General features: G+C 43.4%; 1 protein-coding gene across 9 annotated transcripts in view; it reads right to left on the reverse strand.

The window, feature by feature from the left end:
• col8a2 (collagen, type VIII, alpha 2) overlaps nucleotides 1–27,484 on the reverse strand; it is a 71,453-nt gene that overhangs the window by 5,209 nt on the left and 38,760 nt on the right. For 7 of the 9 annotated variants that reach the window (XM_061817353.1, XM_061817368.1, XM_061817345.1 and 4 more), the window contains 2 exons: nucleotides 26,847–27,023; nucleotides 1,185–1,372 (listed from right to left, as the gene is read on the reverse strand). In XM_061817353.1, the coding sequence (XP_061673337.1) occupies nucleotides 1,185–1,356 (172 nt within the window). In that variant the 5' untranslated portion in view covers nucleotides 1,357–1,372; nucleotides 26,847–27,023. Of the gene's footprint in view, nucleotides 1–910; nucleotides 918–1,184; nucleotides 1,373–26,846; nucleotides 27,024–27,484 lie in introns of those variants that run through there. The other 2 variants (XM_061817385.1, XM_061817392.1) reach the window with 2 other exon arrangements.

Raw genomic sequence — 27,484 nt, forward strand, 5'->3', positions numbered from 1 at the left:
GAAGATGCAAACTCTACACAGGCGGGGTCAGGATCGAACCCGGGTCCTCAGAACTGTGAGGCCAACGCTTTACCAGCTGATCCATCGTGCCGCCGGGTATAAATTTTCTGATTACCTATGATCAGTTGAACAAAATTTGGGGGAAACAAGGCACGTATCTTGAGTCATATTGATCGACAGTAGAAGAAGCCAAGAAAAGCATAACCCGTTGAAAATGTATTTGCATTTTTTTTTCACTCTGTTCAGAATCTGAATCAGATTTAATGGCCAAGTATGCAACAACACACAAGGAATTTGTCTGCGGCGGTCGATGCTGCCCTGGTACGACATTCACGTTGAGTACCGAGAAGAACGACAAACAAACTAACAAGAATGAAGAACAATAGATTAAAATAATGGGAAAATATTCCTTGTAAGAGTCACTGTTGTGCAAAAATGCAGTCTCCTTGCCTTCTCTCTTCATGGCTGCAATTTTTGCTTTCCTGACATTTTCAGCACAGAATTGACCCTTTTAGATTTAAGCAAGGCAGTGGGATTAAATGTAAATATGTGTGCGTTTGTGTTGTTTCCAAAAGCTACATTAGCTACATGTGCAGAAAATGTCAGTCACTAAGAGATGTGGTGTGGACTTGTAACCAGTAAGTGTCAGTAAAAGCAAAGCATTCGTTTGACTTTTGCAAGACAGTTTTAGTTTTGGCTTCCCTCCTCAAACATCCTCTGAATATGTGCGCACGGGGTAGATTTTTTTTCATTGTCATTTCAGCCATATTCTAAAACTAATGCTTTTTTCTGTGAATGGGGAAAAAAGAGGTGACTTAAACTGAAATGATTTCTTTTCTATAGTGTGTTGTAACTGATTTTGGTAGCATAATTTCCACTCCCATGATGACTGCTCAATACAAATGACTACCTGAACTGTATTTCTTCCCCTTTTCCCTCTTCTCTTCTTCACGCCAGAGCTCAATCATCAGAGATAAACAACACAGAAACAGCATCCAGATGGCTACTTTAAAGTCAGAACCACAAACAAGGTGCAATTAGACCTCCCAGCTCAATGATGTAGGACAGTAGAACTCTGATCATACAGCAATAATGGAAAAAAAAATATCCAGAATTTAATGGATCTCGTGGCCGACAGTCGATATCGAGCTTGTCGCAATAGTGAACACCAAAGCGTGACTCACCGACATAATGACCCTTGCCCTCTCTGAACGGCGGTCCGACAGGCCCTTTCATCATGGGTTGCATGTATTTCATGTGGGCCATGGGGGCGTAGCCTCCAGCGAAAACATGCCCGCTGAGCATGAGCAGCACACAGGCAGGGGCCAGCAGCATGGTGGACAGCATCCCAGGCATCCGATGTCACAAACGACTGCAAGATACATTTGGAGGAGGGAACACGATTAGTTATGTGCCAACCGAGTACAAAGCGCAACCGATACGTTCAAGGAGTAAAAAGAGTGCTATCTCCTAGCACAACGGAGTAACAAAATCATATAATTTGGAAACATTGGAAACGCGCCATTTTACTTTCAATTGTTTCCTGTCCAAGCCTGTCACAGATATTATGGCCAACGGACGCGGTTAACGCTACGGATATACAGACACTTGAAAATATGCATTGAATATGCAGAGAAGAGGATTTTAATTGGAGTATAAATATGAGATTACTGTACCTCAAGGGTCAGTTCTTGGACCTGTTTATGGTACCCTTGGGTCAAATTCTTCAAAACTTTAACGTTGACTACCATAGCTATGCAGATGACACACGGTTATATTTAGCAGTGTCTCCAGATGACTACAGTTCAATTGAGGTATTGTGCCACTGTCTAAATCAGATAACTAAATGAGCCAAAATTTTCCTCAACAAAACGGAGACAATTGTTTTTGATAGTAAAGAAAAGAGAATTGCTCTTATTAAACACCTGGGCTCTATCTTTAAAAACCAAAGACCAAGTCCGAAACCTTGGTGTTCTGATTGATTCCAACCTGACTTTCAACAATCATAACAAATCAATCACAAAAACTGCCTTCTGCCATCTGAAGAACATATCTAGAGTGATGTCTTGTATGTGTCAAGCAGACCAGGAAAAGCTCATCCATGCTTTTATCTCAAGTAGACTTGACTATTGTAATGGTCTTCTGACTGGACTCCCGAAAAAAAAGAGAATCAAACAGCTGCAGCTCGCGTTCTGACCAAAGCAAAGCTGTCAGAGCAGATAACTCCAGTCCTAAAGTCCTTGCACTGGCTTCCAGTCAGCTTTAGAATAGATTTTAAAGTTCTTCTACTGGTCTATAAATCACTAAATAAATGATTTATGTCCTGAATACATGAAAGAAATGCTTAGGGAATATAAACCCAGTCGAGCTCTGAGATCAACTGACTCGGGTCAAATAGTGGCGCGCAGAGTCCAAAGCAAACACGGTGAAGCAGTATTTGGCTCTTATGGTGAACAGAAATGGAATAAGTTGCCACCAACAGAGATGAGGTCAGCCCCAACTGTGAATGTTTTTAAATCCAGGTTGAAAACTCATCTTTTTTCACATGCTTTTTAGAATATATCCACTTTTTGATCCCATTACTTGCACTCTATGTGTTTTTAATTTATATTGTTTTTATGCCATTTTAAATGTTTTATCTCATTGTTTTAAAATGCCTTTAATCACGCAAAGCACATTGAGTTACCCCGTGTATGAAATGCGCTATACAAATAATACAAATGCTTAGCAAGGTCATTTGGTGAAAATCAAAGGCAAAACATTTAAACACAATACTGTACATCATATCATCAAAGATGCCAGTTATTAAATCTACAGTGTTAATGTGTGTTCCAACAGATGTGTTTTGATTGTCAAAGGGCCTGTTACCAATTTTCTCTCTAGAATAATGCCGATGTCATCAAGGGCCAGTTCTTCGGCCCTGTGAGGCAGACCGATCCATTTAGTCTGACATATGCAGCGCACACATGTTCAGTCGCGTACTGCAGCGAGCGAACGTCCGTCCATCGGCTGCTGCACACATCTTATATGTGGTGTATTCTTGGCACCGTGGCGGGCTCGCAAAAAAGACAGCTCCGTTGACTTTAATTTACGTCAGGGAGAAATGACCACACTGCTCTCTGCCAAATGTTTTCACAAGTGTGGTCAGGTGCGAACAGGAAACCACCAGAGCGTAGTTTGTGTGCCCTTAAGTGTGCGAGTCGCGGGGTGAGCGAGCCGCGGTTTCAACTCGCGAAACGACGTGTGAAAATTGCGTCCATTTCCACTTCCGCCGTGACTCACAGATGTTTTTGTCCGTTTTTCAGACGGGTGATGTGCGACCCCCGAGCTTGCCACAGTGTGCGATGCCTACATTAGCCGAAAAATTCTCGACGAGCCAAAGAAAACGGTTGAGGTTAAAAACTGAATGCTGCACCTCGCATTCAAGGAACGGACAGATTAACCGGCCTTGGGAAGTGTACGGGGGTTAAGAGTTACTAAACAAACACGACTATTAGTGCTTTTGAGAAGTGTTGAATCAGGAAAAAACATAAAGAGCTACAAGGACACACACATTTTTATTAGCTCATATTTGGTCAACCTGTGTTTTGATGCTGCCACCTACTTCCAATTCTTTGCATCAATCTAATCAGAAGTCCAATTCAAAACTGAAAGCGATAATAATAAGCCTAGACTTGAGAATATTATGATATTCCATTATTGTTTTCACAATAGACACCTCAGCTTTTTTTTTTTTTTTAAGGTGTTTTCATTGCCAGCCACATCTGCGCTGACATCAGGTCTGTTTTACAGCTTGGCGCTCGGTGCCGTCGTCTGAGATTGTTAAAGCAACTGCATACGCTCGACAGCCCCAATTCGTGTTTCACAGCCGTTCAATAAAGACGCCGCTTTGGTCACTTAGCATTTTTAAGGACTTAGTCACATGTCTGCGGGCTCCGTTCGCGACTAAACACCGATCAAATTCAATTGATTGTAAAAAATAAAAAATGAAAAAAAAAAACAGGAAAAATGGAAGGAATACAAGAGGTGAGGCATTTTTTTTAATGCTGGCCAACCTTCAGGCTGGCTGGCTGGCTGGCTGGCTGCCTGGCACAAAAATATGTCTGGTATGGTGGGGGGGATCTGTGGTTTTGGTGATTCATCAGGAGACCCCAGGTACCCACCATTCAGCGGAGCTCTCCAAAGAACCGCAGGGACGCACATTAAAAACAGAAGCATGAATAGGTAACAGACACAAGCGGGCCTCTGCAGTCTGTTTGTTAAGTGTTTTCATTGAAAAAGCTCCCCAGACATGCTCCAAAGTGTCATAGAATCCTTGCTGGCTTGCAGCATGAGCCGCTTTGGCGCGAGGCCGAGAACTGTCTCGAAAACACCCACATAATCAAACAAACATGCTCAGTATGCATGAGAACACAATCTAGCTGAGAGCACTTAAGGTTGCTAACTTCCTAACATTTTTTTTTTTTAACATAAGCCCACTGAAAGCAAATCCCAACGCTCCAGTGGAGGGAGGTGAATAAAAGTCATACATGAACAGCCTCCGTTAGAGTGGACTACAGTTTCTGGCAGGATAAGTGAGCCTTTATATCAAATAGACTTGAAGGAGACATATTGTGCTTTTTTTTTTTTTTTTTTACCAACAATTTAAGACAGTTCCCAGCTGTTTTTACATGTCTGTGGCGCGCTCCCGTCAAAACAGCCAAGGAATTCAAGAAATTTTTTCGCAACATATTTATTGCCATGGTGAAATTGGCTGGTTTTGGGGGGGAAATCTGTCTCGTGCGCAAACGTTGGGCCTCCACCGCGATTACATCACTTGGAAATTCAGTAAGCGCCCAACACGGCTGCCGTGAATCCATACATTCATCAGAAGCCTTTGCGTGAAGTTACCACTTGTAGATTCACACTTAAAATATCACATACAGCATCGCCGAGGTGCTAACCTACACTTGTCACCTTAGATGAACTTCATTTTCACATTATTTTCAGATAACACTAAGTTAATCCACGTTGCCACCCTTCTCTGTTTACCTTTTGTTTTTGGCATGTTCGTGCTTCGGCTGCCACTTCCTCCCGCCCCATCCGCCACGTTGCAGGCTGAGAAACCCGCGGTGCGTGCGTGAATGCAGGTGTGATTTCCGCTTCACGGGGCCCTTGAGATGAAATTGAGCAGGTTTGATGTTTTTTTCTGCCTCGCGAGGCAAAAGACTCGCTCGCGTGCGTGCGTGCGTGCGGCTTGAGCTGCTGAGAGCAGAAATTTAGGTGGCCAATCAAAATGCATCATCTGTTTCGATGAATTCAAGATGGTGGCCCCCAATGTCAACAAGTGCGTGCCAAATTCTTTGATGCAAAATCTTCCGCTTTCAAAATCACTGATTAGTGCCAGCGGCTATTACAAAATATAGTAATAACAGAATGAATCATTCGTGGAATCAAATTACTTCATCGTTCAGTTTATTTCTTGAACGTCTGGACACATCAACCATTTTATCATCTAACATACTAAAATTTTATTACTTGTGTGTACAAATGCCATACAGCAGCCCAAGAAATATGATTACTCGTATGAAGTGCACCCTTGTCGTTCTATGTTGAATTGTCTTATGAGTGAGATCAAAGAGTGTACTAATACATGGATTGTAATATGGATATTGTCACGAACCTCCGGCGCGAGGGCGGACCCAAATGCAGGACTTCGAGGCAGAGGCATAATTTTCAATGTTGTTTATTCCGGAAACTGGGGCATACATGGTGTAGCAGTCTGACAAGGCAGAGGCACAGAAACGCTAGGCTGGGCGGGATCCAAAAGACATACACAAGGGTTCGATGACTCTGAAGCAAGCTAACCAACTCAACAGGACGGGATCAAACAAAAGGGCACAGAATCTGTGACTAGGGCTACCCCAACTTACGTGTAGAAGCAGAGTCTCCCACAGGCAGTGACTGCAACTCACTAACAAACAAAGCAACGAACTGGCAAATGCCAGTGACAAAACTCCAACTTAAATACTTGGTCTTATCACAGTGCCTCATGAGAGATGAAACCGCTCGGAGTGGTGGCCAGCCCACGCCCCTCTTGATTGTGGTCCAGCCTTGCTCATGACAGGTATCAAGGATATCGAATAAATGCAAAGTACAGCGCCTCCAAACAAAGAAGAAGCAGTATTCCAAGTTGTCCGCATCAGACAGACAGAAGACGAGGACACCGACTGCCGTGGATTCGCTAATGAAATGAACAGCACCAGAGGTGAAAGTACTCGACCTTGAGTTCGGATCCAGACAAGCAAGTATTGGCTCAACCGCACGCCCACGGGGAGACGAACGCTACACCAAGACTGAGGATTCGGTGTCGCTGTGGGGAAAGAAAGTGCTGTTTTTGCGGTGAACATTTGAGAGGAGCCTTGAGTGGAAGACGCTGTTCGCGATGTGCCGTCCCGCGCTCGGTATTTTACAAACCGCGCATTTTGGTCGAATCGCATGTTGTATCCATAACCTTGACCCAAATCACCCGCGATCACATACATGAACCCACATCCATCCTCAATTACCAAATATTTATGTGTTGGGGAGCTTTCAGAGCACCAGAGGAGAGAAGAAAACCCCCCCACACTTAATGCATTTTTGGGGGTCAGGCTGTCGTCTAGAGCGTAATAATGAGTTTTACAGTTTGTAGGGGGAAAAAAACAGAAGAGCCTACCTTATGCAAACACACACAAATATGAGTGAGGTATTACTATCAGCCAAAAGGGAATTTGAAAATGAGCACCACAGTTGAAAGAAACTACTCTAAGACCTATTGGGGAAATGTGGGTGTTCTTGTCTTTCTCTCCATTGACGTCTCACTTTTAATTTTACGGAAATTTGGCTACACATGGACAGTTTGGGTGGTCCAGACAAGGAAAAGGCTGGAAAACTCCTTTCACTCTATTGGACTGCTGAATGAGTGGCATTGCGATATAGTATTTGCCCGAATTCTACATACCCATCGAAGTGTGATGTGGCTAAACTTGCGCAACTTCCAACATGTTAGCATTTCTGAGTCTTATAATTGACGAGACAAGCTGAGATTTACTCCTAATCTTTATGTTCTACTCAAAAGCTGTGCTGATTTCAAAGCCAAAGTATTGCAACGCCGCCCTCTATTGGATTCCGATGGTCATTACAGTGATTTAAAAACCTGAATTTCACAGACAAGCTGGGCGAGAATATTGGAAAGTGTACATGACGTACATCAGTGGCAGTAAATGGTTGGATTCCAGTGGACAGATATAAATGTCCATGTCTGTGAATGATTTAATACATTTTAGAAAGTTTTCAACAACTCTAGTTGCTATACATTAACATTTAGCATTTAATGGGGGCCACTGTATTGTTAACGATCCAGCTGAGACACACTCAGGCATGGTCTCAATTATAAAATTTGCCACATAATGTACTTTGATGTATTTATCTTTCTGTGGCCTGGGCCTCCTTAATGCAAGTTGACATCTTTACTCTGAAAGCTTGTGTCATGACATGTTAGTGAATTACACGTACTAACAGTGTAATTGTTCCGTGTGTTATGAAATACGTGACTCTTGGAAACACATGCGCACTCCCTCAATGTTTGACACAAATTCATCCCTATTCATACGTGATTCTTTTATCCCTTCCATTTGAAAATATTCAGTCTCAAAGGTAAAGGAAAAAGACACCGTACCTAAGGAAATGGAGAAGGGAGTGATGAAAACAGTCTCATCAGTCCAGGAAATTTCACTTTCGGGGTACAGTTTTGGATTCCCAACATCCCGGGAGGATGGAAAGAATTGAGTAGATGCTGATGGCGTGCGTGTAGAAAGGGAAGGGGAACAATTTTAAAAAGAAATAGTAGGTGGAGGAGAACGTGCAAGGACAAGGACAGGACAAAATGTGTTTTAAAAAAAAACAGATGGGGGTCAGGTAAAGGGTTTTTGCTTTCTTCATGACGTCATTCAGAGGAACATTTAAATATTCTGTGTACTCACTGAAGTGCAATAGCAGAGGTGCTGTTTATAAAATGGGGTGATTTATATCGTGAATATTGAACAAAGCAGGTGCAAAAAGCAGCCAAATGAAGGAAAAACTGATTTTTTGTTTTTGTCAAAAATAAACCAAGAGCTTGGTTACTTTGTAAAAAGTCAGAATCCTGAACCCTAAACGAAATGGGTTGCTCCTCCAGACTGCGACGTAATTCATTGAATCATGGACTGAACCAAGAAGGGCGGGTATGTTTGGTGACTCCCACTTAACGTGTTTTTAATGTGACTGGTGAATTATGAACACCGCCTCATTGCAGATAGTATTCAAAACACCTGAGATAAAGTGGACGGGGGAGCTGAGAACTGTACAAGTCCAGCCAGTACTCCACCCAGATTCTCCCTTTCTCCCCCTCGTGTTCCCCTTAAGCCTTCTCGGCTCGGCTCATTCTTGGGGTGAAAGTGTTTATTTTGAGCGCTGCAAAGAAACGTGCAAGCAAAGCGTTTCTCACTGGTGCTTCTCCCCATCCTCAATTAATTTCAATCAATAACTGGCAATTCTAATTCTAATAAAGGCTAGACCCAGTTATTATTCGCAGACTTTCTTTTGGACCAGTCTTTCAGTTATGCTGAAGTGAGTTGAGCTTCATTTAGCCAAAAGCAGTGCTTTGGGACCATCTTGTGGCAGCTACAGGAAATTAAAACCGTTAATTAGCCGAGTTTTGCTCACCACGATAGGGCTCAGCCCCAGTCCCTCAAGAATACCGGGGGAACAAATATTACACAAAATGATTTCGATGCTGTAATCTTCCGCGATTACACAAGATAATGCCAAAACATAACTGCTATATTAGCCAGGGTTCTGGACTGTCTAAAAGAGGTTCCTCCCCTCACTGCAGCAAAAGTCCTTGGCACAGAGATGCTGCAAGATGGTGTCAAAGCATAGCTTTTATTTCAGGCAAACAATTTGGCGGTTTTAGAAACAGCGCAAGAACAGCATTGGCTCTGTGTACAATATTGATTTGAACCAATACTCTCCATGTGATAAATAATCCGATGGGCTCAATTAAGCGAGTCCAACCCTGGAATCGTGACACAGCTGTTTTGTTATTCAAACACACAAGTGGAAAAAAGATGAAGCCGCAAGTAGCCAAGGACAGCTTCCAGGAGGAAAGTCCTCGCTGTGGTCGCGTTCTATCAAAAGGATTCCACAGTTTGATGCCGCATGCAACACTAAGCTAACACAGACCATTGACAATATGGTCTGGTGTTAGTCTACCAAAAAGTGGTGATAACAGGAGATGGAAAGCAACATCAAGCAATGGGTGTCGATGACTGAAGCAACAAGACGAGGAAGCACAGAAACCGCAAAGCAGACATGGAGTCAAGGAAGAGATGAAAGGGAGAAGAACGGGAACGCTCCAACTCCTGATCTCCCTGCTGACCCACTTCAGATGCGGCCAATCATCTCCCTCCATCCCCTGGCAACTGCGATAGCCCCACAAATGCGTGCATGCGCCAAACACACATGAGTTGTCAGCAAAATAGAAGGGAAAGACCTATTTTTCTGTCTGAAATGGAAAGAAAAGAAAGGTAGAAGGGGGAGGAGGGATTATGGTTTAATAAGGTTGCCGGAAATCTTGGTTTAAATCCCCCTCAGGGATCTGAAATGGCTGCTCGCTGCGGGCTACTGAACTACACATTGAACGCTCAAAAATACTGCAGATGGGGAGGGGGGGGGGGACATCCACATTTGTAGAGATTTCAACCACTAAGTATCACCAATGATTTTTGTGAATCTCATTTACAGTAGGAATGGTAAAGCTTTTTTTTTTAGGTTTTAGCTAATATGGACACGCAGCCGACACTGAACCTACTGCAACAGGGTTAACCGATGAATTGCGGTGTTACAATCATGAGGAAACTGATCGTGGAACAGTTGAAAAATCCTGAAGACAACTTGCTGTTCAAATGAAATGAAGCTCAAATTTCCGTCAAACCACAAATCAGCAAAATTCCCAGCACAAATCATCGGAGCTGGAAAGCAAAACTTAGAGTTGCTCATAGACTCAATGACCTCAAGCGATTACTCGAGGCTTCCTCTTCAAGATGGAGCACTTTACCGCTCAAGGTCGCCATTGATGATAACCACGTGAAAAAAAAAAAAAAATGAAGGGACACACCATCCAAGCAATAAAGGATTTCTTCCTTTGATAGGGGAATGGAAAGGAGACTGTCATAGTAACAGAAATGTTGGGCCTGGAGAGGCTCTCTGGGCTAAGTGATACTTGCAGCTTAAGTTAAAGTGACACAAGATTGTCTGAAGTGAAAAGAATTGACTAAATGAGCAAGCAAGCAATCCAGTGAGTTTCTTTGATTTTTTAAATGTACGCTACAGGACTGTTGTAGGACGTGAAGCCAAAATAGATACGCAGTGAGGTCCTGCACAAACCGTATCATACTGACGCCACTGAAAACACAACATTCGTTTTTAATCTCGCCCAGAAAGTCTGACCAAAACCAAATCGGACGGAATCCAAAGGAATATTTCACAATGGAAATAATGTAAATGCAATGTATCTGTTTCAGTCACAAACCAAAAAAATTAATTTCTACAGAGAATAACAATTGCTTTTCATGCGAAACAGTGTGAACCATAAATGACTAAAGAAGTGGATGAAAGTAAAAGATTTTCTTCAATAGTATCATCTTTCTTGCCTTCTTTATCAACTCGCTCGCACTCAGCACTTCTCTGTCATTCTATTTAAAAAAGGTTCAACAGACAGCAAGGTGCATTCCATAATCTGATCTTTTTTTTAACAACTCAAGGCAATAAAAATTGTCTACTCGGCAACACTTGGATTAATTGGGACAACATTGGTGCAAAATAATGTCAAAAATTAGGCCTCTATTAGAAAAACATGGCAGTATAAAGACAGTTTCACTCCATTTTGCCCAATGGTAGCCTCATTTTGTGCTTCTTTCATGAGAGCCACTTTTGAATAGCCACTGAGTGCCCCAAGCAAGAGTGGTAAAACTGCATACTTTTATTTTGAAGGTTTAAAGCTTGTCAGGATGTGAGCATTGAATGTTGCCGAGCAGACAGGGAGGCTTATTATTGCCGGAGTTATTAACAAAAAGTGGCATTGCGGAATATGCCTTGCCATCTATTGAACCTTTTATTGATGAATATGCATTGTTTCTGGGGAATGAATTTCTTTTACAAAGACCAGGGACAATGTTTAGATATGGGAAAAAATGGCCAAAAACTAAATCAAACAAAAAACTTGGGCATCGAAATGCAAGGTTCTACTGTACATGGACAAGTTTATAGACAAAATTATTGAACTAAACCTCTTAATCAATTACTTAATCAGTCAAAGCTAGGCGAGACACATTTAGTGGAAGCTTATGTACTGTCCAGGTGGTCGAAAACATCGGTCAACAAATCGGTGGCACATTCCGCTCAGAGTTGAGCTTGAGAATTTTCTTTGTCCCCCGGTCTTTATTTGTCTATTTATTCATTCTCCTTGAGGTCTAAAAGAAACTTACTGAAATGACTTCCACAGCGCAGCGTTCGGAACGGAAATTCACTGAGCTGGATCCCAGTTGAGCTCCATTAACTGTTGATTGGGCTTCTTTTGATTGATCACTTTGTTAAAGGGCCTGCCGACCACAGCTGAATGTTTTATTCTTCGGCAGAAAAGAACCCACAAAGACCCCCTCCCACTCAATTCCCTCCCCTCAAATACACATACTATAGAAATAAAACACCAGGATATGGTGCACAGTCCCTTCGGACTGAAGGGCTCACAGAGGCCTGCGCCTCCCATCAGGGTCAGTGTAAGTCTTTATTAGCTGTTGGCTAAGAGCGCTGGATGGAGAAGAAGATTTTACCAGCACTGGCCTTACACCCTCCAAAGTCCTCCTCTGGGTTAGCAAAACATACTTCTGTGAATGTGTGTAATATAGACTCTTTGCTGAAAGATGGCTGGAAGTTGTAATCAAATTCCAATGATCAAACGAATTAGAGCAATAGAATGGACAGCGTAAAAAGTATAGAAATGTCTGTGAGGTAAGTTTGACATTTAATGTGGCTGTACGGTACAGTATGAAACAAAAAAAGAAACAATTTAGGTTATAATGACACAGCGATGACAAATTTGCTCAACCAATGAGAGACGAGCAGTAGTTTACATTTTTTGTTGTTGTTTTTTTAGGTACTACTTGGTTGAGATGGCCAGCATAAAATCACCAAAGTCAGAAACAAATTAAGGAGCCCGTTGGGGAATTTATTTTTTTGATTCACTGCTTGTTTGCTTGATATCAAATGGAGGCAGCGAGTCACCGGCTTTGCCAGAAGCAATAATTAAACCCCGCTAACGCAGAGGAGGAAGCAAAGCTGTCTGACCGAGTTGCTTTTCATCTTCCGCGGAAACAACCATCGCTGCGGCTAGGCGGGCCGCAGAGATCATAAAATAAAGGCAGAGTTATGGCCTGCCGTGGCGAACACAAGCTGTAATCAAGTTTATTTTGATGGTTCGCCCCGTTTAGGCGGATAAATCATGGGCAGGGGAGAAAGTGCATTTGTTGGACATTGAGGAACGTCTCCGACTCTCCGTCCTGGAAATGTATGACGTAGACGGACGGGAGATAGGCGTCCTTTTTTTTTTCTTCTGTATTGCAGACACAGTTTCTCCGTGTGACCTTGTCTCTCCCTTGTCAACATCCTTCTACTCACTTGACACTAATGGTGAGCGCGTGTATCGCTCCCTGCTGTGTGATTTATTGTGTTGCATTTATATTCAAACCAGATCACCTGATTTTACTTGTTGTATTGCCACAGTACGGCCAACGCGAAACAGACAGTGGGGTCTTTTGTTGGTTATAACACAGCATTTGATCGAGATCAAAATCTACAGCGGTGGTTGGATTGTTATTAATGCAAGTTTGTAAAATCGTCCTCTATGTTTTATTGCAAAGAAACAATGTGCACATATGTTACTGCAGTAAATCCCAAACAATCAGGAGAAATGGGCTGCAGGACTGTCTGGCTCTCCCGCCAGAATGTCATATTTGATAATTAATGACAACAAAATTCCCGTAATTGTGCCGCTTCGGGTGAACTCCGTTCGCTTGCTTACCTGCCTCATGGAATTCTTGCAGCGCGGCCAAGACGCAATAGAAAAAAAATGCACCTTCAACCTTTCCAAGGCTAGACACGATAATAACCTGCTCCTTACGTGTTAAATAGCTGACATTGAGAAGGGGGGGGGGGTATAAATGGTTTTAAACCGTCTGTATCTGTATTCTACGCTTTAATCTGATCAACAACGGTCAATTGTAATTTAGTGGGATATGATAAGCCTCAACGCATCGATTGACCTCTAACCTGGCAGCCGACGCAAAGGGACATTCTCGAGTGTCTGCAGTTAGCACCGATTGAACGGCCCTCACCGAGATAATCACCACACACAAGGGACGCATGGAGAAAACTACTTGGCAGGAGAACATGACAAAAAAGATTGGTGGGAAAAATGTTCGGAGAGGAATTCAACTCCCGGAGTCGCACATTCCTGTACGCTAGAGGGGCTATGGAGCGCCGTGTTGTCTTCATGGGCAGCCGCAGGCCCTTTAAAAGTATTTAAAACTGGTTGTCTATTCAAAACAGCACGACTTGTCTTCATGAAGATCCACAACAAATACCAAGATAGTTCCTTGAGACAAGATGGGATCATTCCCCCCTCAAAAAAATTAGCAAATTGGGGAACTTGGGAACACCTCACAGTGAATATACAAAACTGGGTCGAACAGAAGCGGCTGTCAGAGGAGCCTCTTCTGGACACTTGTACGACAAAGCCAAAGTGATTTTGGAAATGAAACTGACACTTTTTATACATAGTCCATGTTGGGAGGTCTAAATTCCCCAAAAGGGAACCTTTAAGTGCGCTTAGTGCATGTTTATATAGTTGAAATGTGTTTAAAGGGTAAAAATTTGTATTCCAGATTTTCACCTATTCCAGTCTTGGAATGCATGCACCTCAATTATTCTCCTATATGCCCCCCCACCCCAACCGCTCGTTTTTTCATCCCAGCTTGCTTCCTCCCACATTAGCAACTCTGTCTTTCATATCAAAGTGAGGTGAAAGATTAAAGTCAGGGGTGAGGAGAAGAGTTTGCTCCAGCTTTAAGAGGACGCCTGATCCACGGAGTTATTTGGGCCCCGCGCTCGCAACCTCCTCTGTTCTGGTGACCGAAGACAGCTGCGAAATAAACCGAGGCGTTTGTTTCCTCTCATGCACGTTGACGCGTTCATCATCGAACGCAGCTTGGCGCGCTCTCCGGCCGGGATTTTGATGCGAAACATATTCACGCAATCCTTTGTTATCCATTTACAGCTCATGTTCAAACATCCCGGGATGGATTTAAAGGTCTGCGCTTGGGAGGAATGTGACCCTCGAGCTCTGCGAAAACAAGCAACGGCTAAGCTTCCCTTTGAACCTGTTGCCTTTGCTCCCACTTCACACCTTTCTACGGCTATCTGCCATCCGCTTAGCACATGTCACTCTAATGCCACACCCTCCCCAGCTGAGATCAGACCGCGACACGTCACGTCGTAGGACACGTTCATCGAGTGGTCACATCCAGGGATCGTGTTTGTCGCCCTTGTCGCTATAGTTATGGAGGGGATTGTAAATATTATTTTGATAAGACTGGGAAGGCGACACACTTCCAACTTCAACGGCTTTAAGATGTTCATCCAGATGACGTGATGGAGCATAAATCACTATCATTTGAGTTTATTCCACATACATCGACCAAAGTGGGAGTATTCCATTTCCTTTTATGGGATGTTTTCGGTGGATTTAAAAAGAAGGAGGAGGTAGGGGGGTTAATACATCCAAAAACAGATTTTAGTGGGTACGGTAATGAGCAAATAAACCAACAAAATGTAGAAAAATGAACAGTTTTTACATTTTTTACTTCAATGGAATGGACATTGTGCTGCTCATTCTGGCGTGTGTGTGTCTTGACCACCAGGTGGCAGTATAATATAAACAAGTATATATTGCATAGGGAGACCCAAAAACTCAATGACCTGCAACAATAGCGTTTCTCACAGAGGATAAAGAATATATGCCTCTGAGTGTTATTTTATCTGTCTATGTGTTAAGTGGCAAAGCTATGTGGTTGTTTTAAATGTGTAATTCTCTTTCTACATGTCTATGAGTTGAGTTCAGTGCTTAATTATGGCGTGCATATCACGAATCGAAGCAAAAAAAAATGGCGGAATGACAGACTTCAGTCACCTGCTAAGAGTTCCGCAGGAATCAGATTCACCACAGTCACGTCATCAAGCTTCATCTGCCACCAAAAGTTATGTAATGTAACTGTTGAACACTGCGTATGGAGCCATGAGTCAGCGTGTTTCTGGTCAAAGGGACAGCGAAAATGTAACCGATCTCGGCAAGGTCTGACATTCCTGCATCAACTCCTGACAGCACCGGCATGGGGTTCACCTGCAACCAGATGGCAGATTTCTGACCGCGCTTTGCGTTTGAGCAAAGGCGTATCAGCGTGAGATCACGTGACAAATTAAAATACACACAGGGTACGCATCTATCAAACCAATCGCTTTCTTGTTCAGGGTCGCAGTGTGCCGGAGCATATCCCAGCTGACCTCAGGCAAAAGGTAAATGACACCGTGGACGGGTTGCTAATCAATCGCAGAGCACATAGAGAAACAGACAGCCATTCATATGAGCTAACCAGTGACCTTTATGTCCTTGCGCAAGTGCCATCGAAGATCATCAAGGACCACTGAGCTTGATTCTACAGTGTGTGACATCATCTGAAATAAGTAGTGTGTCACTTTGACCGGTGACCCAGAGTACGCCACCTCCATGACATCTGTTATACACAGCAATGATCGAATGCAATGTGTGGAATGGATGTATTTTTACACAAATAACCCAATGAGCACAGGAGACATCCGGTTAAATCAAGGAAGCTTTACACGTTTTGGTGGAGGAGACGGTGCACCACTTTGGGTTTGTGGGAGGTGGAAACACGGTTCGGTGGCATCTCCTACGCACCACAAACTGCGAGGGCCCAGATAATTAGAACAAATGACTTTTAAATAGTCTGTAAAATCCTGATTGAGCGTGAGGGTGCATATGTGCTCATAGGCATGTCCATATCTACATATGCATCACAGATTTAGAAGTAACAATCAGGCGGGGAGTCTTTTTCAATACGGGTTGAGTTTTCTGAAGGTGTATCAACATATACGCATTCCAGTGTCTCTAAGTAAAAGTCATTTAGTCATCATTTAGCTGATTAAACACAAACAATGGTCTAAAAACAAATCCTGTGATGATTTGCTCCATTTGTTATTATTCTTGACGTGTTTTTATAAGTGTGGGGAGTGAAAAAGCGGCACTCCAAATTTAAGGATTTTGGCATTTGTGCGAGTATTTTGTATATAATGTTGCCATGTCAGAAAATGATACTGCCAGTTGAGTGTTTCTCACCCCGAATAAGAAAGATTTTGGGCTCAAACAGGTAACGGCAAGTTCCAGAGGCTGATTGAAGACGGGACAACGGGATGAAAAAGCTGGAAGACAGTCACAGTGAAAAGATGGTGAGGGTTTACCAACATCTCAAACACCCGGCTCCGTATTTGCTCTCACCCAGCTATGTTAACACAGGCCGGGCCGGCTTGGTATGAGAGTTGTGTTTAGACGGCTTTTTCACAGCCCCCTCAGCTGAGACCAGTACAAATAGAACCAAATGCCGGAATAATAGTTGAGGGAATGCGAGGCGGCATAAGTGGTTGTTGGGCTTGGATGAAGATTTGAGATCAGAGGCTGACAGATAACGGCGCTGCTGCGAACATGCTCGTCACATTGTTGTCGAGCGTGTTGTCGGTCGACGGTGTTCGTGGAGTTTCAGCTGAGGCGTTTAGGTGATGTGGATAAATGTAAACTTGACACGAGAGTGTTCCCCTCCTATGCTGCAGATTTTTAAGCGATTGTTTTTACAGTAAACAGACATGTCAGGTTTAGAGTGCTGCGCTTTTAGTGCAGTACCAGGTTTTACCACAGTATGCCGGGCAGGATTGAGGCCAACTGGAAGAGATGCAGCGTAACTGAGTGGGAGAAGGAGAGGCGGGGACTGCCCCCCTCAAAACCGCAGTAAATGTCATTGTTCCCACGGAGCAGACAGCATTCAGTGATTTCCGTTACAAAATATGGACAACCCGTAGCTCTGTCTAAATGGAAATCCCATTCATTCATTCCAGCCTTCCAAACAATATAAATGCAATTTTTAGGAAACAAGCAGTCTATAATATTGTACTTCATTTTTAAGAATACAGCAATGACACAATTAAATACAAGATAAAGAATTAAACAGTTTTGCCACATTTTTTTGCATCAACATTGTGCTCCTCCTTCCGGTATGTCAATCTTGGCTATGTCGGGGGAATACAATAGAGACGTACGGATATAGATGGAGCTGGTCACAAATACACTCAGTAAGCTGCACTAATATTACCCATTTTTTGCAGAGGATAAAGAATATATCCACGAGTATTGGTTTTTACGTTTACTGTACATATGTCTCGTATCTTGAATTTTAGGGTGAGCGACACTGCTCCATCATTCAGTACTTATTGAAATTGTTTTGGTGCACAGCGAGACTTGGACTAGTGGCCAAGCCATTCTGATTGAGCTACTGCCTCCCCGAAATATAATTGGCAAGAAGATACCGTTAAAGCTTTGCGTGTTTCTTTTATCAGATAATCCATTCCTCAGACTGGAAACATTCTCCCGAGCAAAAGAAAAAGAATGACGTACTAATAAACAGTATATTTCAAGCAGGTTTCTAACAACTTCTGCTGCTAACAGCCCCTGCTGAGCCTTACCTTCCCCCCGGCCTGTCTCCCCTTGGATAATGCACTACAATGTCTGTGGTTTCTATTACTATGACTTAAAAAGCACTTTCGCACTTTCAATTATGGGTACTGCTGTCCGCTCCACACTAGCGTTCATATCTGTCAAAGTGTAAGTGTTTATGTGCGAATGTGTGGCGGTTCCAGCCTATGTTTCCATCGAGCATGCCGAATATCTATTGCCAAGCCATACCCCCCCACCCTAGCCCCGAACCCAAAATCTCTTGATGTTTACCGCAGCTCCCACATGGGACAAACTCCTTTTTCGCCGGTGTGTGTGAGCCCAACATCCACACTATGGGAACCGCACAACTGCCCTCTCACACTCATAATTTGACTGCGACAATTAGCTTATCATGTAAACACAGATGTGTAATCAAGTCTAGACCGATAGGGGAGACAAAGCCCAACCATCTGGGTTTACACGAGGACCTGGCCGGTCCTGAATTTCTTGAGGGCTGTTTTCTTGTTCTGCAGACCAGATGATTCAGCCAAAAAAATATCACCTTGCATTATTTTGTCTGGTCGTCTGTGCTGTGTGCTCACTATTGCCCGTCCTACGCAGTTTTGTAGAACTGTGCGGGGTTGCACCGTCCAGCCTTAAGAGGAAAATGCAAAGTGAATAAGGACTTACTCCAGACTCACTGGATCGAAAGATACAGGCAAGGACATTGCTCCCCTTCTTTTCCAACACGTATCCTGATTGGCGTGCAAATGTATTCTTACATATTCCAGTGTGAAGAAGATACAATTTATTGAATATGATTGTCATCACAGGAGCACAAAAAATATATATTTGTACAAGAATCACCAAGCAGGGAGTGAACTAAAGGTGACTGATGACAAATTAAAAGAAAGCTCTCTTAAAAGCCCACCCGCAATTTATGAGCCGCATATCCTCATGAGGGTTGCGGGAGTGGTGGAGCCTATCCCAGCTGTCATCGGGCAGGAGGCGGGGTACACCCTGAACTGGTCACCAGCCAATCGCAGGGCACATGAAGAGGGACAACAGTCGCACTCACAATCACGCCTAGGGCCAGTTTTGAGTCTCCGATTAATGGATGTGGGAGGAAACTGGAGTGCCCAAAAAAAGACCCACACAGGCACTGGGAGAACATGCAAACTCCACACAGAGTGGGGGCGGGATTTGAACTCCGGTCCTCAGAACTGTGAGGTCAACACTCTACAGCTGCACCACAGTGCCACCTAGCTAGCACTTATTTAAAAAAAATAATAATAATAATCAATGCTACTAAAAAACAGTTTGTCGTGTGAGTGTGAAGACATCTGTGACAAAAATTGTCTACTCCCCGTTCCAGCATGAGGTTTGAATCGGCAGCCTGTAATGGGTCACATCCTGTCGCTGAGGATGTAACAGACATCCAAGCCTTCCTCTTCTGTCTCACTGCATGACCCTCCTCTTCTTCCTCCTCCTCCTCCTTCTCCTCATCTTCTTTCCAGTCACAACATCCCAGTGATAGATGACAGGGACCGGAGCACAATGATTGGCTCTTCAATTCCAAAAACTGAATGAGAAAAATGATGCTGTGGGGGGGTGGTGACTGAATATAACTTCAGGTCTGTTGACTCAAATGTTTCCTCTACTCCAGGTTTCACTTTGGGGCCGACACAAAGTTGAGCTGATTGCTTAAAGCTTCAAGGTATTAACTGAGCTTATTGCAAAACAGGCCGGGTGTTCTCGACAGGGTAATAAACAAAGAATTCGAGGTAGCACAGTTCGGGGCAAAGTGAAGCAGCGGTAATTCAATGTGTGGGAGCAAACAGACGGTCCATGCGCATTTCTGCCGTGAAGGGCTCAAGTCGCCGGGCCGGGTCTAAGACGCCACATGGTTTCTGAACAAATTCAATGCTCCTCCTAGCATGTTTATTTTCTCTTTTTTGATTCTCCAGTTCTCATCCTCGGTTATTTATCCACTTGCTTCCTCTTTCTCACGATAACTTCAATGGTCTCTTGTAGCCATTTTCCTGCTTTCTGTTCTAGTTGGATCCATCGCAGTTGCCTGAATTTTCTAACCCTGTACAGATACTTCTAATATCTATACCCCGCTTCCACCACATGTCAGGAACACTTCGCGTTTGCGTGGTTTCTACCTACAGTAGTTTGGGAGCAGTCCAGCACAGGCATTGTTGGAGTCTATGTCAGGGTCCAGCTCGCGGATCAGACCCGGGCCCTCGGTTCGGAAATGACTACTTTCCTGCTTCAAATTGGCAAACGAGTGAGCGCAATTGGAAAGTGAGAGTGCACAGCCATCTGCAACCCACATGAAAGTGTGTCATCATTGATTCAAAGCCTGGCTTCTCCAGAAATAGTTTGACAATTGCACATTTGCATGGTTAGCATCAAGTAAGGGGTCTTGTTTCCTTTTTCCTCTTTTTTATTTCCATCCTCTAATACTGCTACTCATCAAGTTTAAAATTTGTGATTCTATCGACATCTTACGCAACGAAAGCTACGTTCTTAAAGCCCCAAACAGCTTCTTAATCTGGCTAATCGTGTTCTTGTTCAAGAATCATCCATGAATATCACATTTGATCAGCGCAAACTATTTTCATTCTGAAGTGATCTAAACCTTCTCGGATGCTGACTTCCATGAGTCGGACACACCCATCCATGACAGTGAATAATTTGCGAGTATATTCAGTAAAAGTACTCAGTGAGACCTTTGTTCTTTTTTTGTTGTTGTTGTTTTTTAATTGCTTTGCCGCTTTTTCTGCTGATTATGGGAAATGATTAGAAGAAAAACCGCAAAAAAAAAAAAAGGACTGGTAGTGGTGTAGGCTGCCTCATGCCAAGGAAGGTTGCGCAATTCAACGCGTTGCTCAACAGGCTCAGTCTGCACAGAAAGGGTTTAGTTTCTAAGCCAAGGACTTTTCAAACACGCAGTCAGGGAGCATTTAAATCCTGCACTGAACAATCATGGGATACCGTAATGTCCATCTATCCATTTTCTGCGCCGCCTATGCTCACTTGGGCGATACCGTAATGTCTTGGGATACAAATGCGTGTTTTCCAGAGCTGCCAAAGATCTTCAGCTATTAATTTCCCGCGGAGCTGCGGTAGGTAGAAATCGGTACACACTTAAAAACGCAGTGGCTGCCAGCATTCCCAGTTAACAGGGATGTTTGACTTCTAAACGCCTCAGTGGCAGTGATTACATTAAAATTGTAGCAACCGCTGCGTAATAGCTTATGACAAATCTATATTTTCAGAAGAAATGCCACACAACTCGTGCCGGTTCACTTTGAAGAATGAATTGCCTTGTATTCATTCCTTGGAAGGGGGGGGGGGGAGTGAGTCAAGTTGAATTTCAGATGTTTATCTGGGCAGAAGCAGACGGACTCGGCGAGTTGGTTTAGCATTAAAAGGACAGGGGATTGGCACATCAGAAACCATGTGGGAGGCCATTTGGAGTTACCTGCTATTGGAGTAGAATAAATAAGAGACAACTGAACGAGGCAAACTTGACAAGGCGCCAGGATCTCCTCGCAAAATTACTGAGTGAAAGCAATTCTTTGAGTTTTGCCTGGATTTCAACGGATTCCGGTTACAGATTGCTGCCCATGTCCGTGACCACCCAGGACTCTAAGCACACTGTTTGCGTCTTAAATTCATTTTATTTCCCATCTTTCTGAGCTCTGTTTGGCTTGATTAACCTTAACGAGGTTCAGATAGCTCCAGAGGTTCATGTGTGTGACATGGAATTGGCAATGCGCAGCTGCGTGCTGGCATGTCTTCTCGTAAGAACCTCGTTGTCGCAGAATTGCCTCTGCACACTGTTATGTATCGGTGTTAAGTACTGTATTGCTGTAATATCACATATAGGTCAAATGAAGACAGAACAAAACCGCTGTGGGTACAAAATGCAAATTGCTTTGAACTACATTGTGAATCCAGTCTTGGGAACGTCCCCCTAACTTCTGCATCTCTCTATAACGTTGCTCAGGAATGAAAATGCAGTACCAGAGGCTTGCTCTAAAAATGATGACTGTGGTTAAGCCACAAAGCATATGGAAGAAATAGATCAGTAAGTTTTAAGTGGTTCAAAACTTGTCCGTTGATATTACATTTGCTGTCATCTTCCAAAAGACACGGTAGTCATGATGTATAAGCATATAATGCATATGTCACTCTGAAAAGCATCCACTCCCTGCAGAAGAAGCCCTGCCAAAATAAAAGGCCTTTTCAGGATTATTCTAACACTGCAATAACCCCACATTTGCCGTGATTTTCTCTTTTCACAAACTGCTTCATGTGTGTCTAAATCAGGCTCAGACTTGAACAAAAACAAAGTCTGGAGCATTTCAAATGGTCCCGAAAGAGCCGTTTCCAATTTCATACATGCTGACCCATCTCGGGACGGATACGTCCACCCCGCCGCATCCAAAGCGAAATAATAAAAACAAACGCACGGCTCGTGAAATGCGTCGGAACACGATGAAAAGGGGGATTGTATAGGTTTTTAAACTCAAGTGCTGACCTCTGTTACAATGTGACCCGAAGTTCTGCCATGAACTGTTTCCCAGCCAGTGAACTGAAGGGTAGTGAAAGGAAACCAAATAAACTTACCTGCGTATTTTACCCTTGGCTCATTCGTGCCGCTACCTGAACTCAAATGCCAAAATACACGATTTATAAAGCCCGGCACCGTAAGCCACCTGTACTGCGCGTAAAGTTGGGCCCACGGCCAACTGTAAGTCAAACAATATCATGTGATGCGGTATGGATGGCCTTTTTCGTGACTGTGATTAGAGAGTGGGGGTGGGGGGTGATTACCACAACCAAAGTCCCACAAACCTCAACCTCAGTGGGCGAACACACGTCACATCCCATTAACTAGGAACAACACTTTTGCTGGAAGAGCACTAAGGGTTTTATTCCTCTGTTTGTTCCTGTTTGATTCCCTTTCAAAACATGAGTCTCGCCTGAAAAAAAAAAAAAAAGAAAAAAAAATCAGACATACCATTGGAAAAAGTCTTGAGCTTTCGGTCTGGGAAGTATTGCTCAATACGCTTGTTTTGACCATGGCAGAGCTACTGCACTTTGCTGGGCTCAGTGACTAAAAGCACAAACATCTGGCACTAAAAAATAAGTTGTTGCGGTTTTTTTTTTCACCTGCGAGCAGGATTCGCTCCATCGTCTGTAAATCAGGACGGAAAAATTGGGAAGACGTGTGGAATGAAGTCAAGAAATGGCGAACAAAGCAAATGATGAAAGCCTTCCACTTTTTCCCTGCTTATGTCTGCTAAGCAAGGGCGCCGATAAGCTTCACGGAGCATTTTAACAAGTTCCTTTTAGGTGTGAGAGACTGTAAAGACAGAGTCAATGGGAGACGGGGAAGGAATAATAAATCTTACTTTTACTCTGTCTCGTTTTTGCTGCCAACCTAGTGGAAAAACTCCCCTTTGTCCAAGCTTATGAGAAAGTGACTAAGAAGAGACGTGTAACACAGATTAAATTGGAGACACAGTGGAACCTTGAAAAAAAAAGTCCCCAACCACAAAGGTCAAGATGCATTCCAGTACACAGTAAAAAATAAAAAAAAAAAAAAAAAATGAATTAATTACAGTTTGTAACTGCCCATAGATGTGCTGTCCACTTTATTGGAGCAAAACTTATGTATTCACTGCACATAATGTTTGTTCATCTATTTATGCTGGTGACAGCCACAGCAATTAAATGCTCTTCCACTAGAGAGCAGAAGGTTCAGTTCAACATTGTTCAATAACACGTTCACTGCCATTGACGGGTTTAGAAGTCAAATGGGAAGGTAGTGAATTAAACAGATTTGCGTGTAAAAAAATGGACATTATTTCAGTATTAGGTGCATACTTTTGCGACTTGGTCCAATTAAGTTTAGGAAGCACTTGCCTAAACATACTTTATACCATTAAAGCTGACTGACTCTCAACCTCTGACATTTACTGGTGATGCGCAAACAAGAAAGAAACATCTAGGCACGAAATGGTTCTTCTTTTACTGTGCGTTATCTCCTTGTTCTGCTTTTTCTTTACGACTCCATCAGATTAAAATACAAATCCATCCGATTAAGCTTGAATCGTCCAGTCCAAGGCTTTGATTAATACCAGAGCATGTTTTCTGTCTCTATGGCGCTTCTGAACAATTCCTCGACGGGCGTATCGGCAATGGAACAGAATAAAAGTTGCGCAGGAAGAACAGCGCAGGCATTAATGTGGCTGTGATTGCATGCGTGGTATTCTGTCAGGAAAACACATTGAAAGAAAGCAGGGACATGTTTTCACTCTGGGTGTGTTTGCTTTAATGGTTTCTCGATGTGTCAAAAACATTCCTTGCAGAGTGGCAAATTGGATGCCATCCCATCTGAAGATGTATGAATGTAAATATGGTGATCAATCCAATAAATAGTCATGGTTAATTAGAGTTCTGGGGGAAAATTACTCAAAATGACTTCAATATTTTACTCTCTTACAATCACTTAAGGATGTTGTTGTTGTTTTCCTTTCGGCGTCGCCACAGCGTATCATCTCAGATGAACGCATATATATGTTTGGCACAATTTTTACGCCAGATGCCCTTCCTGACGCAACCCTTCTCGGGAAGTGGAGGCCCGAGTGGGATACGAACCCACAACCCCTGGTTTACCAAACCAGTGCTCTAACCACTGAGCTACGGGGCAATCACTTAAGGATCCTGAAATCAATTAAAGAACTTGTTCATCCGTTTGGAATGTTAGGAGGGGTGTACCCGTTCCAAACAAAGCATAAAACTGCATGCATGGAGCCCCTCTCTTCCACTTCTTCAGAGTGGTCCAAGGCACGAGCAAACTAAGCACCTGCTTAGGGCCTTGTGGCCCATAGGGGGCCTCCCAGAGCAGGCAACAGTGCACACAGGCTGTAGAAGTAGGTTTGTTTAGTTTAGTTTTGTTTCGGTGGGGGGCTAGTGAGGAAGAACAGAGTAACTTGGGGGGAAAAAAGTGAAATATTTGAATCAGGGTAGCATCTTTTGATTTTCTTTTATAAAAGTCTCCGTTTTTCGACATAGTTTTAAGACATACGAGTTTTTCAGTTCTGTTATGTCCTTATTTGCGTCTCATTTGCTTGTTTACGTATGCATTCTTAGACTTTATTTCTGTTGTTTTTAGTTTTTTTTTTAAAAACTAGAATAATTAATCAAACAATACCTTTAGTACACTGGTTAATTTTGGTTACTCTAATATAATTACTGTCACTTAGTCCACTCATTTTCTTACGTATTGTACTTCTTGTAATCCCTCTACGGGAAACTTTCAATGAACTAATAACTATATTACTGGGAGAAATGGAGGGCCCCATAATCAAAATTCAGCTATTCAGCAACCCGCCCCCTCGCTCCCCCTTTTCTGTCTGGAGAATACTGTACTTATGAGATCGCCCCTTTGTGGCCAAAGATTCTAAACTACTTTACAAATCACCAGTGTTGTAGCTTCTAATAAAATAGAGTTGGTTCATTTTACTATAAAGTTCTCAATTTATAAAAAAAATGTGAACATTTTGAGTGCATGTTGTGGAGAAAGTACTGATGAGAATCATGTGCACTAGCAAGGCGCCAGGTGTATTTATGACATTTAGATAATTCTTTTGTGTTCTGGCTTCATTTTTCGCAATGACATCATATTTTCTCTCGACATTCGCACGCATTGCAGTCGTTCGAATCTGGCGACTGACGTGCGCCACAAGGCGAGCCGAGTTCAACTGCCTGAAAGTCCTTCAAGTCCTTGGCAGCACACCTTTGAAGGACATGCCAAAGACGTTGTCACGGTTACAGCACTACAATGCCAGCCATCTAAATCCATCAGGTGTGTTTCCGTGATAAAGCAAATGGGAATCCAACCACGCAAAAATAAATAAATACAAATTCAACACAACTTCAACGTGCTGAGAAACACTTGAGGTCATGAAGCCTTTTACTACCGACTGCAGCGATACTTCATTTCCACATGGAGAGGCCACAGATGACTGCGTCAAGGCATGCAACAAACAGGCGCGCATCCAGGCGAATCAGATCGACGCTGCCAATTGCTTTTTGGAAATCAGACCTCAAGTCCACTCGTTTTTCCAGGACCGTCCCCTTTCTGGTACTCTCATTCTTCACGTCTCGCAAGAATGGTGCTTGTGTACACATATATGAATTTAGGAAAGATGTATGCATACACCAACCAAGCCGTCCGCCTCACACTGTGTCGCGAGAGCCACCTGAGAAGTCATGGCTGCTCCTTCTGTTCGCAACAGACGGATGTCGTTTCAATGGAATGCGCTGACGCTTGGCAGTGGCATCGCAGAGGATGCAGGGAAGAGCAGGAAGAAGAAAAAAAAAAGGCGGCGGTGTGTGTCATTTAATCGCTTTGCTGCGCTTTTTGTCAGCCGGATCCAAATAAATACCATACAGTCATCCAAACCATTAGGCTGAATCGAAAACTCAAAGCCGCACAGCGATTTTGACATCCGAACGGACTGCATTACAGCCGCGTCAACATTGTCAGTTTGTGGATGCAGCAACAGTACACCTGCGATTCCAATTTAAAAAAAAAATAATAATCCAAACCATGTGGAGTCTGGATAGAAAGAGAATAACTCACTTCAGATCATTTAAATCATATTGTCCACAGAAGCTCCTTTCTTAAAGGGAACCATCTTAATCTTCGAGCCGTTACTCTCTGAAGTAGTTAAGGACTGTGGAGGATTATGTAGGTCCCATGACTAAGGTCTGTTTTTTATTTTCATGTTTTCTCCTCCGTCCTGGTCACTCCTTCTGTTTCTTTTGGCCTGGGCCACTGCGGCCACATGTGATGAAGTGAGAGACAGGAGCCGAGAGTACAAAGGGATGCAGGAAAGGGCAAGGAGGCAGGTAGAGTCCTTACCTTTCTCTCCTTGGAGTGTCCTGCGGTGGTGGCGGGCTTGAGGGGCGGGAGGGCAACACTGCGGTAGGTGTGATCTTCAGGTGGATCTTGTCTTCTACCTCCCTCCTTCAGCCACGTGTACCTCCCATGGGATGGAGTGGCATCAGATGTTCAGTGAAGACCAAAACAGAGGAGTGACTTTCAATCGGTCCAGTCAAATATGGAAGGAAAAGAAAATTAATTCAGCCACAGGTGCCGTTTTGAAAAGTTCTGTAAGACCCCAGTTTAAAAAAAAAAAGAAAGAAAAGAAAATTCAATCCATGTGCTTTTTGGCAGTGTGAATTTAATAGGATGGAAAGGAGAGGAAAAAAAAGAAGAGAGAGGGAAAATCCTCTCTGCGCCGTATTCAGGCGGTCCAGACCCAGGTCTGGGGGAGCACCTTCCCAATCCAAGCACTCTCGTACTCCAGGGTGGAAAGTAGGAGGGAGGAGGTTTCGGGAGGGAGAGAGAGGCAACAAAAGTGGAGTGCGACTCTGCTAATCAGGTAGCCAGCAATGTATACTGAGCTCAAGGCTGAGGGTCCGAGCAGGGTGCACTCCCACTCCCAGGACTTATAAGCCGAGGCCGTGCAACTCGTTGGACCAATCTCCCTGGCTGAC

This window comes from Syngnathoides biaculeatus, chromosome 1, assembly GCF_019802595.1.
Source record: "Syngnathoides biaculeatus isolate LvHL_M chromosome 1, ASM1980259v1, whole genome shotgun sequence".
Lineage (NCBI taxonomy): Eukaryota > Metazoa > Chordata > Actinopteri > Syngnathiformes > Syngnathidae > Syngnathoides > Syngnathoides biaculeatus.